The sequence below is a fragment of the Bactrocera latifrons genome, unplaced genomic scaffold (assembly GCF_001853355.1).
Source record: "Bactrocera latifrons isolate USDA-ARS-PBARC rearing strain unplaced genomic scaffold, ASM185335v1 scaffold_305, whole genome shotgun sequence".
NCBI classification, from domain to species: Eukaryota; Metazoa; Arthropoda; class Insecta; order Diptera; family Tephritidae; genus Bactrocera; species Bactrocera latifrons.
Window position 1 is genome coordinate 36,437 of NW_017536686.1, and position 14,561 is coordinate 50,997.

Sequence of the window (14,561 nt, forward strand, 5' to 3'; positions counted from 1 at the left end):
ACTCTATATGTATATGATACTACTAACTTGTTTAGTTATGTAGAAGTTTTTTTATTCCTGTTATTTAACCGATCCAGAATTTTTGCTGAAACCGACACAAATATTAAAACCTGATTTCATAATTAKTTTCTAATTAATAAAAGAGCCACCCTGCATTAGAAATTAATTTCAGAAAAYTCCATGCACCCTGTTCTAATATGGCGCTGTCAAAATTAAATTCTGACAGTTGTTTACATTTGAGCGGCGTGAAGCATTTTAAACGATTTCATTTATATTTACTGATTGTAATATTATTTGTATTATTAAGCAATAAAGAAATAACCGATTGGAAATGGAAGAAGATATTGTGCAATATTTATTGAAAGATAATGTCGCTGTGAACACAGGGCCAAATGCCAAAGGTGATCATTTAAACATTGGAGACTTCCATAAAATATATGATAAATAGTTGTATTTTATTTCCAGAGTTTTTTCTAGATCAAGCAGAAAATGAATTTAATAATGGAAATYTGCTGAATTCCGTATTTTATCAAGTGCGTGCATTATATCAAGCCTCAGAGGAACGCTACTTTCAAATTGAGGCGAAGCTGAGATGTGAGCAGGGCGATAACAAACCCACATTGGCGGAGAAGCTATGTAGTGAAATGAATGAGTGGGAAAAAGAAGATTTGAAAAGGTGATCATGGTTTTATTAAATAGTMTATTATATTAAAAAATGAACTCCAAATTTTGTAGCAATGCCTTCATGCAGTATGTGGTGAAGAAACTAAGTAACGGGAAGCAAGCCAACCACAATGAGAAATCGCAGAACACAACGTGCAATTTTTTACAAAACATTATAGAGCCCCTGAAGGGCGTGCAGAAAATAGAGGAAATTTGTCAAGAATTGCCGACAGGTTGTTGAATASTACTCAATAATTTTAATTGCTTTAATTTTTATATATTTTTTTTAACATTTAGAGTGGACAATATTGCAATTGTGTAAAGGACCGCGCACGGAGACCACATATTCAGTGTATCCACAAATTCATGAATTGGATGCCAGCATATATCTAACTGTGTTGAGGCATGTACGTAGCGCTGAATATCCCACACCGATTTCCCTGCGCTTTAGTGGACCAGAGCAAAAGGAGCTTTTTCGAAAATATGCCAATATTGCAAAMCAATTTAGACAATGCATTAATGTTGATCCCAAAGAGTACAACACCAAAGAATCGAAAAAATTGTATTGGGATATGCTGTCAGAATTGGATCAGTATATTGCGGTAATCACACAACGCGCATCTATATTTCAGTGCTTTTTACTAAATACATCATTTTTTTTTTTGTTTTCAGCAAGTGTTGAAAGAGTTGAAGAATTTCTTTTTCCCTTGGAGTTTCCTCTTCACCGGTCAACCGTACATAAGACCTTCGCCGGAAGCCAACGCGCTAATGACTCAGCAAAAGAAAGCATTCGCCAGTGTCGATGACTTTTGCAACGAGTACCGTTGGGCGGTGCAAGAACGCGTGCTACTCTCCTTGACCGCCATGAATGTCGATGCRCTRTCTGAACTGGAAATTCATGCAATTTGCGCTTTGCTCACCAGCAGCGAACGCGAAAAGAGCAACGCTGCTAAATTACTACTGAAGTTGCAAAATGCCCGTAAGCAATTTTACYAAGCGTTTTAGTTAATTTTTAACCTTTTTTTTAATTTTTTGATTTGATTACCCAAACAGCAGCAGGCGCTGAAGGTAATGTGGAAGGCGACGGCAATGATGCAACAACAGGTCCCTCCACTCATCACTATCCGGTCATATTAATTGTTGATGAGGTGTGTATGTGTGCGCTAAAAAGAAAACTTGCTTGTAAATTAAGCGTTTWAACGCAATCTATTTGCTGTCGCTTACAGCGTCTTGATCATTTCTTTTGGGAGGAAATAAATACTCAACAAGAATTTTGCCGAGTCAACTCTCTACAATGTCTCTGGCGTCTACATTGTCTCTATGGCGAGCGCATGCATCGCGGTTATTTGCCCGTCAACATTATCGACGGTGCTTGTCTGCTGAATCCCGGTGCGTTTTTTGCTCTTCACTACGAATTAATTGCGGTATTAATTTTAATTACTTATTCTTCCTCTTTATGTCATCTTCCACGGGGCACAACAATCGACTGGCTTAATGCCTTTTGTAGATAACAATTTGCCAAAAACCGAGACGCGCATGCGCTCCTTTTTCGAGTATTGGCTACCGCATTGGCAACGGAAGGTCGGACAGAAGCCAACACAGGATGAACTGCTTAAGGACTTCTTTAAGCGCAGCTGTTATGTGTAAGCATTTTGTTGTTGTTGCTAATTATGTTGCACGTTTACTTTACAGTTTAATGTACASAAAGAGGTTAATCGAATTTTTAGGATATAATTTGGTAGTCTCTTCAACTTTAATTCTTCAAGCTAATTAACGTAAAATGTTGTTGTTGTTGTAATATTCATTGAAGAGTATATCGCAAGCTTTCAATTTGACAGCACTGCTATACACTAGTAATATGTGAGACCGATCGTAGTCGCTTGGTTCACCTAACGGTTGTTTGTAACAGTATTGTATTTAGAATCGAAGCTGCAGGTAGGTTCTTAAATTTTTGCACCAATTTTGCAAAATAGTTTTAGTTTTCAAAAAACAAAATYGGACATAACCCTATTTTGGATCTCTTTGGCTTATTAGACCTCGTAATACTCAGATTTTGAGATATCGATTTGAAATTTTGCATACGTCCTCTCCTTAAAAGAGTGCTCATTAATTGGTACTGAAGATATCGGATTACTATAGCATATAGCTGTCATACAAACTTATTGATCAAAATAAACTTTTCGTATGAAAAACTTGTTTATGCGACAAGAGATCCGCACGAAATTGAGTGTAAATTATTATCCAGCGAAAGGCTTTAATTTCCGCATAACTTTTTATTACAACGGACTCTTATAGGATATGGCTGCCATACAAATTTATCGCACAAAATTAGGTTCTTACTTGGAAACCTTTTTTAATTGTTGATATATCTTTACGAAATTTGRCATAAATTATTGTCCAAGATAATGCCACAATCTCTGAAGAAACAGTTCAAATCGGACCACTAAAAGATATAGCTGCCATACAAACTGATTGATGGRATTTAAGTGTTTCTATGAAAAATTTTTTTATTTGACAAGATAACTTCACAAAATTTTGGCACAAATCATTATCTTAGGCATCGCCACAATGTCCGTAGATATTATTCATACCGGACCACTATAGCATATAGCTGCCATATAAACTGGCCGATCAAAATCGAGATAAATATATTTTTAAACCCTTTTATGCTATAAAATGCACCTGTGAAGGGTATTAGAGCTTCGGTGCAGCCGAAGTAACCTCTTTTTTTTTTGTTGTTTTACTACTATTGATTMATTTTTGCAATTTGTGGCACTTCACAACAACAAAATCGCCAAATTTTTACGCCAGCCACTAACATTTMATTTAAAAAATTCCATGTGATGTTTTTTTGTTTTTGTTTTTTGCATCAAAATTCAATTAGACTAATTACACGCTGGCACTTTCTTYTCCCTTTATGTGGATGTGTGTAGGTATGCTGGCCACGGCTCCGGCTTGCAATACATCAATGGCAAATATATCGCCCGTCAACAAATGGATTGTGTGGTGTTCCTTTTCGGTTGTGACTCGTCACGTTTGCATTCAAATGGCCTCTACAGCGAATTGGTGGGTTCGCATTTGTATTACCACGCTGCCAAGTGGTGAGTATAACGTATGTATATGGTGGCGACCAGAGGAATAGTTGAGGCCGTACAGATTTAATTAAAAAACTTTTGTGCACACAAMAACAACAGCAATGACTTAGTTGTTTTTGCTGCTGTTGTGTTTGTGTAATTTTAGACATACATACATACATACATATATGTATATTTCCTGCTTTGCAGCCCCACTTTGGTTGGCACGCTGATGCCTGGCTTGGACGCCAATATGGATGGCGTTGCCACGGAGATTCTTAGTCGCTGGATAATGCCCAAATCGAGCAGCGTCTACGCTTGGCAATGCATCGATCGCTGCAGCTGGCTCAAGGAAGGTGTAATCAAGCGTAAGCATAYTTGAAACTTGAAGACACACAKTTTCTATGAAAATAAAATCATTTCAGCTTATAAATGCGATCTGCCCAGCGTCGCTGACACGCCACCCTATCAGCAAGGCAGCCTGTGCGCTATTTTGGCGCGCATACATCAGCGCCGCTACGAAACCCGCCACTACAACACCGTGCCGTACGTGTGTCGCGGCTTGCCAGTTTGGAATTGCGATGTTCAACCGTTACCTGACTAGCTGGTTTATGTATATATKTAAATTGTGTTTGCTTTGCGCACYCCCCGTCATATTTAAGCCGCATGTTATGTAGGTATAAGTTTGTATTTAACACAGTTTTAGGAAGTTGCATGTGAAATTATTAGCTTTTTGGCACTAATTRGGGGATTTTAGTTAAAATTGCATGTGTGTTAAATTATTTGGAAGCGCACGCGTTAGTTACTTAAGCCTCGACATGTTAATTAGGAATAGCTTTAGGTATTTAAATATAATAAAAGAATTTAACATAAGCTTCRAATATATGCGGTGGTGAAAAATTTTGTGTTTTTGCGGAAGAAATGTATTTTTAATTAAGTTTTTCTCGAAAAAAAGACATTTTTCTCAGTAAAAAATATTTTTTCTTCCAGATTCATAGATTTTCACATTAAGAAAAAAATTCTTTGAAGCTTTTAAAATGATTTATGTACCCTTAACAGAGTGATATTAAGATGATCATCGCTTGTAGCACCCAGAAGGAAATGACGGAGACCCCATAAAATCAGCTGACGAGCCCCCTTTTGGTAAACAAGTTCAAATGATATGTTACTCGACGTCTGCGCAAAATGCCGAGAGATCGCGCGCCACTCAATTCCATGTCCAGCACTCATGTCACGCTACTTATTCTATAATTTCTCAAACGTTTCTGAAATTACCGTTAGATTACTTCGAGGCCAACCAACCTGATCCTTACCACCCAAGCGGGGATAAGATAGCCGTTACAAAAACAGCTAAAGGGCTGAGTCGATTTAGCCATGTCCCCATCTGCCATTATATAGGCGAATTAGTCCCTCAATTTTTRAGATATCACTCTGGAATTTTGCACACGTCTTCAAGAAGTTACTAATTTATCGAAACTGTCAACAACGAACCACTATAGCATATAGCTGATATACAAACTGAAGATCAAAGTGAAGTCTTTGTATAAAAACCGTATCTTCACGAAATCGTGGCATATAATTTGGCCGAAGTTAATKTTTTTTTCTTATTTCCGCACTGTCTTCCACAACTTAAACTCACCTCCATTTCCCAAAATTTACACACAAATAGTCTGCTCCAACACAAATGACCACGCTTATGGCGAGCTTTAAAAGGGGTGAAGTACAAAATCTCCTCTCTCACTTGCTTAGCTTGGTCCTTTTGCCTTTTAATGCGCTTGACAGTGTTTGTCAATAGTCTTTGGACGCCTTTATAAATCACTTCCGGTTTGTGGTCGGCAACACGCTGGCACTTTTATGCTGCGCTTGCAGCTTGAGTTAGCGGTATATATTTTTAAACATTTTTTAAAGGGATTTGCTTTCGTTGCTTTTGTTTTCTTTCACATTGTTTTTGTTTTCTTTCACATTGTTTTTGCTTTCATCTAGATTGTTTGTCAACTAGCAGCAAATGGCTTGTAAACGACATTTAAGCCAATGTTTATGCCGTCGATTTGCAAGATTTTGCAAAAGCATCAACATCGTAGAGCTTTTATGGCTTTATTGTGGCGTTTAATTCTGCAAAGTTCTGCCATTAATCAGTGATTATGTTGGAGGTGTGAATAAATTTGTTTGCGAGTGAGGATATCGCAATTAGCTTCAGTCAGAAGGAAAGGATTCAAAACTAAACCTGGAGAAAAGGAGATAATGAAACGTATTTCAAGGGAAAGAAGTTCAAATCGAAGTTCAAGGTTCAAAAACTTTGAGTCAAAAAGTTAGATTAGRTTAAATTTCGTTTTACTATCTATCTAATTTAGTCAAAATACATTCTGTAGGGAGGTGTCCCAACAAAAATCTACTTTTATGATGCTACGAACCACCTGCCACAAGAATGTCATGGCTATGTTATGACAAAGAGGTYTCAGTTTCTCCCATCAGCTGTTCATTCGACGAAAATTTATTCCCAAYGAACATTCTTTTGAGATCTGAGAATAGAAAGCAATCGCTGGGCGCMATATCTGGAGATTATGGTGRAARTGGAMGCAATTCSAAGCCCAATTTACTGATTTTAGCCATGGCTTCCAATRACTTGTAACACTGTGGTTGTGGCTTGGTGCAGCAATACTATTTTTCCGTCCTCAGAACCGTRMAATATGAATAAATACTMTTGGATCAAATTTRACCCGGACTGGTTAGTATTGYGTTTTTGATGGAATCACGRYCATATAATCGTTGAAAATGGTGAAGAAATGTTTTGAAAAGTTTATTTTATCAAGAACATACATACATATGTAGGTAATTGAGGGGTAGAAAGAATTCAGTGAAGGTTATGAAGTCGTCCAAAATTTGTCTCATGCGAGTCGTGTGTTGAATATGTTAAATAAACGGTTTTTGAAAATCATAAAAATACTTGAAGTGTATTGTTTTTTTAGTCCGGGTCAATTTTGATCAATTGCAAATTTTATATTTTTCAGTAAAAATCATTTTTCCAACGCAAATATTTCCGAGAATAGTAATTTTGAAGAGGATTGTCAGTGGATCTATGGTAGGTTTTTCAGTCCGGGTCAATTTTGACCAGTTGCAAATTTTATGTTTTTCATTGAAAACATATTTCAAACGCATTTTGAAAAGGATTGTCACAGAATCAGCGGTATTTATAAATGAAGATATTAAAAAAAGTAAAACAGTTTGTTCTTTATATTTCGTACTTAAGGCATATCCTTAAAGGGGCGTCCTTAAATGCAAGCATAAATGATGATAAGTAATTCTGAAATATCAATTCTATTCGTCTTATTAGTTGAGTTAGATTCAATACTGATTTGTTTGTATGTCTCTATTCACTGCCATCAGTCATTTCTAATATAATAAATAAACACATCACTCATACGCCCTGACCAACAAAAACAAGGCTTTCTATACATTTCTACGCTTCAGCCACATTGCGTTTGCCATATTTTTAGCCTCTAACTTACATTTACCGCTGATACACAAGCATATATTTATTAATAACGCAAGTTAGACGAAACTTTTTATGGCCGCACTCGGGCAAATGTAAGCAAATGCGAGTGCTCGCATTAAAAGCGGAAAATTGCACAAAATGAAATGGTAAACTTTTCGCTTTTCACAGGCATGAGTATACGCTTCAAACTTTGATTTCACTTCAAGGCATATGTGTGTGTGTGAGTCCACTCACTCATTCTCATTTCTATAACGGTCGTACTTTTCAATTTCAATTTCACTTTTCTTTTCTTTTCGTGTGCTCTTTTTTTTTTTTTACCCATTCACATCAACAGCTTCACTTTTTTTCTGGTTCACAGCGCACTTGGCGTGTCATAGAATGGGGTCATTTGAGTTGAGTTACACTTGGAAATGTTATTATTTTGAGAGAGTTTTACTCACTTTCGAATTGAAATTGATTTGCAWTGAGTTTTTGGTCGAGTGTTTTGCTGAAGAGTACTTTCAGAGATATAAAATTCATAGTTTTAGTCAATAAGCTGGAATTATGGCACAATTTCGCTTTAACTTAAATGTTTCTCATATGAGCATTCTACTGTACGGCTTTAGTATGAAACAAGCATTCTTGATTATCGCGCCGCTCGCTTAATGATTTGCTTGATGAATAATCTATGATTTAATGGTTGCGCTGAGCTTTAACGGCGAGCAAATATCAACAGTTAATATGAAGTGCTTATTAAGCTTATGAATGGGTCTTAGAAACACTCGCATAAGCATATAGAGTATACGTGTACATAAGTGTGTATGTATGTATGCATATATGTATGTATATTTGCGTATAACTGCAATAAAGAAGCCCTAAGTGCTCCACATGGAATTTACTACGGCTTGCTTCTAAAATACACAGCTGCAGGGAAGGCTGAATAGCAGGTAAACAACAACAGCTGCCACAACAAAACAAAATGCAGAGACTAGCAAAGCGTAGCGTAGTAACAATAAATCTTAATAAACATATAATAATTGCAGTTCCGCAGCATGGCGTTGAAAAATTAACGCAGCTGAAGAAATGTGTCAACGCAGCCCTGTAGGAAATCGACGGTGTATAAAGTAGCTCTGCACAAATCAAAATTATTTTTGCAAAATAATTTATGATAATTAAATAAATAAAAATTATAAAATTGTTTGCCTTTCAAAGACAACTTTTGGATAAAACAGACCAAAACAAAAAAAAAAAAAACGGGGAAAACATAAACTTCAGCTACTCCGAAGCTACAATACTCTTCATATATCGATATGGTAACTCTGCCTCGGCTAGGAAAATTAATGGACATAACGAAATTCTGAACCAGCACGAAACTAATTTAAACCTCCCAAGGATTGCACTTCAATAGAGACTTTTTGGCGAGCATACTTTCTAGATGTGAATGTAGAAGAAAATCTATACCGGCGGGTCAAAAATGTACAAAGGAGCTGGATATCTCTTTATTTTGTCGCCTACCTAACTCAGCTAGCATCTTCCCAATGGAAGTACTTGACATAGAGAAAGAATGTATAAGCGGTTAAATGAGTTTCATTTGGGTAAAACACAGACTTTGAATAGCTCTCGAGAAATCTTACCAATCGACTTCAATAAACACAGGTTGGAGAAAAAATACCCCTTAAGCTCTTTTATTCATAATTTGTGTCCCCGTTCATTGGTACATTTTCGGTAACGAAAAGCAGACAAATTGGCTAAGTCAGGAGTCTAAACGAATCCTCGCCAGAGACAATACGCCGGAGCAATCAAGAGGGAGCTCAATACGCAATTTGAACAAACAGCGCAGAATGGATGAAGATCTATCATTTGGAGAGCATGTGTCAAAAATGGAAATGCTCGAAGGAAGCAAGGAAACAGTTCTTCACTTTCTCTGTGCGTGCTCAGATTTATCACAAATCAGACATCAGAGTTTAGGAAACCATCAGACACCAAACTTAAAATGTATAACTACAAAAGGTTTGAACATCAGCATGGAACGTGATGTGAAGGTAAGGTCTTACAATAGTATATCAAAATAGTGCAATTATAATTGAGACCGAAAGGCAACCGTCTTAGCTATCTATCCTCCGATATCAGCATTTTCTACAAACCAGCAGCTTCTTGAGGATAAAAGAATGTGTGAAAAATTGCAGATCTTAGGATCTGAGGGTCTAGACCGGGGTTTCAAAGGGTGTATTCCTATATACTATAACCCACTTAACTTATGAAAAGGGGTTGGACTGTCGGGAAAATAAATTTGAAGTCGGCTTTTGATTCAGCTTATTTATTCAGCTTAAAATAATAATAGCTGAATTGTGCGCTGAATGCGTAACCTACTGTAAATCATTGAAAGCAGTTTCAGTTCGAATTTTATTATGAGAAATGTGTGACCTTATGAAAAATTCTTCAAATATTCTCATTCAGGAACTCGTTCGCTTAGTTATAATTTAGTTACTATCTCCGTACATTTTACAAATTTATAAATGTATGCCTCCTAAAACTTGCTTCGTTTCATCCCTGTTGGGCCATTAAAGTCTATTTACGTTTATCGCGGTGCGTAATTCTTTGTTTATTAAAACTGCATAACGTTAGCTGGTTGGCGGTTGTGAGAGTCAGGTGCACAGCTGCGTTGCACTCGCTCACTTGACGTTATATGAGCTATGACTTCATTACGCTTAAAGGAACATTTATGCGCAAGAAGTAGTAGTTAAGTAGTTTTCAGCTATATTAAGTTATGCTTTAGCTTAAAGTGTAATCTAAAAGAAAACTACACGTTTTTTGGATTTATGATACAGAATACGTATCATGCGCCTGAATGTAGGCAATATTGTCATATCATATAGTAATAAATTTAATATAAATTGCCACAAACGAAATGTTGCCTACATTCATGATGTTACGAGTATTACTTATAAGTCATTTACCAAAATGGTAAAACTTGGAAACCAAAAAGCACTAAAAAGCAATAATAGTACGAAACAAGTAAAGATGGATTAGTTTAGCGTCTTAAAAGGACTTGTTTAGAGTTTCACAGATCAAAGCCAGAACATTGTTTCAGACCTTGGCAGATCTTTATGTTATAAAAAAAGAACACGAAAACAAAACACGTTATGAATGAAATTGTGAAGAAATCACAATTAGATTCAGTATCTAACATAAGCTCAAAGTCATATAATCATTTGGTTAGATTTTCTTGATATCCAGACATAGTAGTGAAAAAACACATAATTTCATTAAATCACATTGGCACAAAAAACTGTTTAAAATCACCTAGAAGTCATCAGAATATTAGGTATACCGCAGGATATATACAGGACTAGTATACCCTGATCATATATTTAAGACATGTATACATGCGTTATACATTGCTCGATTTTAAACGATAAGAGATAACTAGAAGTTCGTAGCTTTTTATTTGATATATAGGGGCTGACACAAGAGCTCTTTATTATCAGGAAAATGTATATCTGAAGTTCATTAATACCATATATCTTAGCAAATCTTTGCGCTTAGCAAATTTGGTAGATTAACCGTTAGTGAGTTGTGTGCATATATTTTCAGCCTAAAGTCCGAAGTCATGTTCATATAATAATAAAGTCTTTATTTAAGCCACACTGCGTCTAATTSTTTTCTAGATATGATTTCATTTTAATGATTATACTGCTTCATTGACTAATGATTGAGTTATCAAGCAAGAAACGTTGCCTACCTTTAGGATGTTGCAGGATAATATTGAAAGAAAAATATAGGGCAATTATTACTGAGACTGCGAGCTATGGCAATTAGGTTACTTCAAGTAGACTAGTTTTTATAACGTGTTTTTCAATAGGGGCACTACGCCGACGGGAACAGCAAACGACGCCATATTTTTTACTCTCTTTTGAAATTTCTCTTAAGTAAGATTGCCAATTCACCATGGAAAGAAATGTGATCCAACAATGAAATTACTAACATTTACTACCGAAATTCGGAGTCAACGGTCTCAACTTTAAGAGCGCTACTTCCAATTTATGGTCGTCATAATCGTTCTGTTAAAATCCATAGGCACAGTACAAAATGTTCCCGTGCCAGTGAGAAAAAAAAGTCCCCGTAGTGTCGAGAATATTGCTGTCGTTAGCGCATCAATTGAGGAAGACACAAATCAGTCTCTCACACGTCGTTCTCAAGCGTTTGGCATCTCCGTGACGTCGCTGTGGCGAATTTTGCGAAAAGTGCTTAGCCCACATCCKTCAAGATCAAATTTACGTWAGAACTGAAGCTGCTTAACCATCAAAAAAATTCATCAAAAAATCATCTTCAGCGATAAAGCTCATTTGGCTGGCTGAATGGCTTCGTCAATAAGCAAAATATGCATTATTGGTCAGGCAGCAATCCACACGCAACCATTAGTCACCATTACATATCTCTAAAAAAATTACGGTTTGATACGGTTTAAGGGACGGCAAGATCATTGGTCCGTATTTCTTCCGTGATGATAAAATCCGGCACGATACTGTGAATGGGAATGGCTACCGCTCAAGGATAATCGAATATTTTTTTATTGAAAACCCAGTTTGGTGAATGTGTTATCTGACGAAATGGTCCACTCAATTGTCCGCCTCGGTACAGAGATTTGACGACATTAGACTATTTCCTGTGGGGCTGCRTGAAGTGTATGGTCTATGGAAACAACCCAGCGACGATTGATGAAYRTCGAGTTCCATACATAACTTTTATAGCGCTCTTATTGAAAACCCCGTTTTATAAAAGAAAATATTGAAAAAACTGTATAGGACAAAAGAAAATGTAGCAAAGCAGCTTTATATTTTCAAGATCGAGGCATCCATGGCAGATAAGTGGATAAGAAATGATTATACAATGGTCATCTCATATAGCGTAGATCAAGATGAAATAAATGTCACATTCTTTGACCACATGTGATTAAATATCCCACAGCATGCGCTGTGAAGCCATGAAGTGTCCAGCATTTAGTTAATACTTACATAAAAATATTAAAATGTATTTATCTGAGGCAAATTAGCGCACACGAGCAAGAAGATTATAAACGCAGATAATAAATTTATTGTATGCAGCTTCAGTTCACTGCATATCCCCGCACACATCCACACAAACACATCGACATACTCGTGCATATGTATGTATGCTCCTCTTCAACACCAGCTGCGGCAAACATTCCGCGCGCGCTCAAACGCAAATGAATTAAGCGACTAATGAACGTGGGAAATGGGGCATTTGTATTTGCCGTCAATACACGAATGCCTTGGCATCTGTATCCTTGTGCTTTATTACATTTTCYGACACTTGMAGMCACCCTATYTTCCYACCTMCCGAACATGCTTCTTCGTGYTGGTGGCTTGTCGCATTTGCGACTCTTAAAGCTYCTTACAAATTTGCACAATTAATGAATAAAACAAAGCGCATGTATTTATGCATGTAYTGTTRTTTTCGTTGTTGCTATTGTTGCTGCTTACATTTGCTTTTCTGCCGCTACTGCTGCTGTTGAAGTGATAACGCCGGCGTTGTTAGTGTAATGTGATTAACTCTAYTGCGTTGTATGCAAATTTATGGCACTCCATTTTAAGCGCATCTATATGCATTAATTTCAGCGTACATTTGTATGTGTRTATATGTATGTATAGATAGGTGCGAGTGTAATAACGTAGTCATGCTCATGAATGAATTAATTAAATTTAACTTCACTAAGTTAACAATGATACACTCGCGGGGGCGTATATGTTTATACGAGTATACATAGTATATGAGTGTGGATATATAGTCAGGCCTAAGTCTGTATTTAATTTATGCATGTGGGGATGAGCGCAGGGCTTAAGTAGTAATTTTTAAATTTCAAAATACACYTTAAGTTCTAGCACAACATTTTTATTTTTTTCCACAGAGATTTTATTTTTTATTTTTGYCCCTCATAGACCCCACACCCCTTTCTAGGGTAGCGCGTTAGGTTTGAGATCCGCCACGTAAAAAGCACTACCTTTGAAAAAAAGATACCAGCCTCCGGTGTGAGATTATTAAACTCGGCTATAACGGCGTAAGCGGTGTCTAAGCTAATAAATAGGAAGACTCCTTCGGATTAAAATTCCGCTATTTTTCTTCCCTACAAAGGTTAAGGTTCGAAAAATATGTACACTTTTTCATAAAAGACATCCTTAGATATTTTTGACAAACCACTCGCCACTTCTCCGTTTCTATACTTTTGAATACAAAAAATAGCTGGCGTGATGAATTATGCACGGGATTAGACAGGTTGCCCTTAATATTTCGGAATTTGGCAATCCTAGCGATACCATCTGGCAACTCTCAACTTTATTGTAAAGTTTGACATTCTTGTTGTTAAACATACTGAAAACATTTTGACATATGTACGTCCGCTACTTGTGTTGTTTACAGTAACTTTAAATATTCTTCTCGATCAAAAAAAGGGAGAAAATCGCGAACATTTTCACGCGATTATTATTTACAACTTTAGACTGGGATTAACTCATCAATAGKGCATCGATGAACTTAATTWAGTTTTTGGCKWTGAAGTGAATTCAATCAAGGTCGTAGAACACTCCGTGTTGGTTTTCATGAAGCTCGTTCAAATCCTCTTATTGTTACTGAAACTTTCTTGATTTTGCCAGATCGTCATTTGAACTATTGTTAGATAGAGGCAACTATAGATAGTGCATACATTCAAYATTGCATGAACATTTGATTATAAAACAATTGTTTCACGTTGGATCCAATTTGTCKATAGCGGTGCTTCGAGACATGTTTGTAAAATCGTGAGAGATAATGAAACGTGGATTTACGTGTATGCGTCCCAATGTAAACAGCAGTCGACTACATGGGTGTTTCAAGATGAACCTAATCCAACAAAAGTTGTTAGTGCCTTAAACACTTCCAGGCAAATGTTTTCCTGTTTTTGTTCGTAATCTAGCCATGTTAAAAACATACCACTAGAGCAATGCTGAAAAGTAAATGTTGAGTGATRCACAACCATCTGTTTACAATTRTCTTTCAAGAAATCAGRAAAGCTAACCATTGAAGAGAGATCACTCTTCACCACGCCAATGAAAGCTCTCACACATCGAATGAAACAAATGCATTTTTGACCACTCAAAACATCGATTTGATGAGTCATCCTCCGTACACTAGTCCTGACTTGACACCGAATGGCTTCTGTTTTGTTCCCATTCGTAAAAAAACATATTGATCTTAATGGAGAACATTTGGAAAAAACAATAAAAGAATTTTCGATAAATATTTATTTTTGTTCTCTAATTCCGAAATATATAAGGCAACCTACGTAATCATGTACT

General features: G+C 36.5%; 1 protein-coding gene across 2 annotated transcripts; it reads left to right on the forward strand.

The window, feature by feature from the left end:
* The first annotated feature begins 241 nt into the window (after positions 1-241).
* LOC108970661 (separin) lies at positions 242-4,631 on the forward strand. Of its 2 annotated transcripts, none has more exons than XM_018936173.1 (11): positions 242-401; positions 466-676; positions 736-896; positions 961-1,265; positions 1,336-1,642; positions 1,717-1,811; positions 1,890-2,052; positions 2,171-2,306; positions 3,597-3,764; positions 3,948-4,105; positions 4,163-4,631. In XM_018936173.1, the coding sequence occupies exons 1-11, from the start codon at positions 332-334 to the stop codon at positions 4,339-4,341; spliced, it is 1,953 nt and encodes a 650-aa protein (XP_018791718.1). In that variant the 5' UTR covers positions 242-331; the 3' UTR covers positions 4,342-4,631. The 2 variants fall into 2 exon arrangements, with proteins under 2 accessions (XP_018791718.1, XP_018791719.1); XM_018936174.1 differs by having other exon boundaries at positions 1,720-1,811.
* Positions 4,632-14,561: the final 9,930 nt, after the last annotated feature.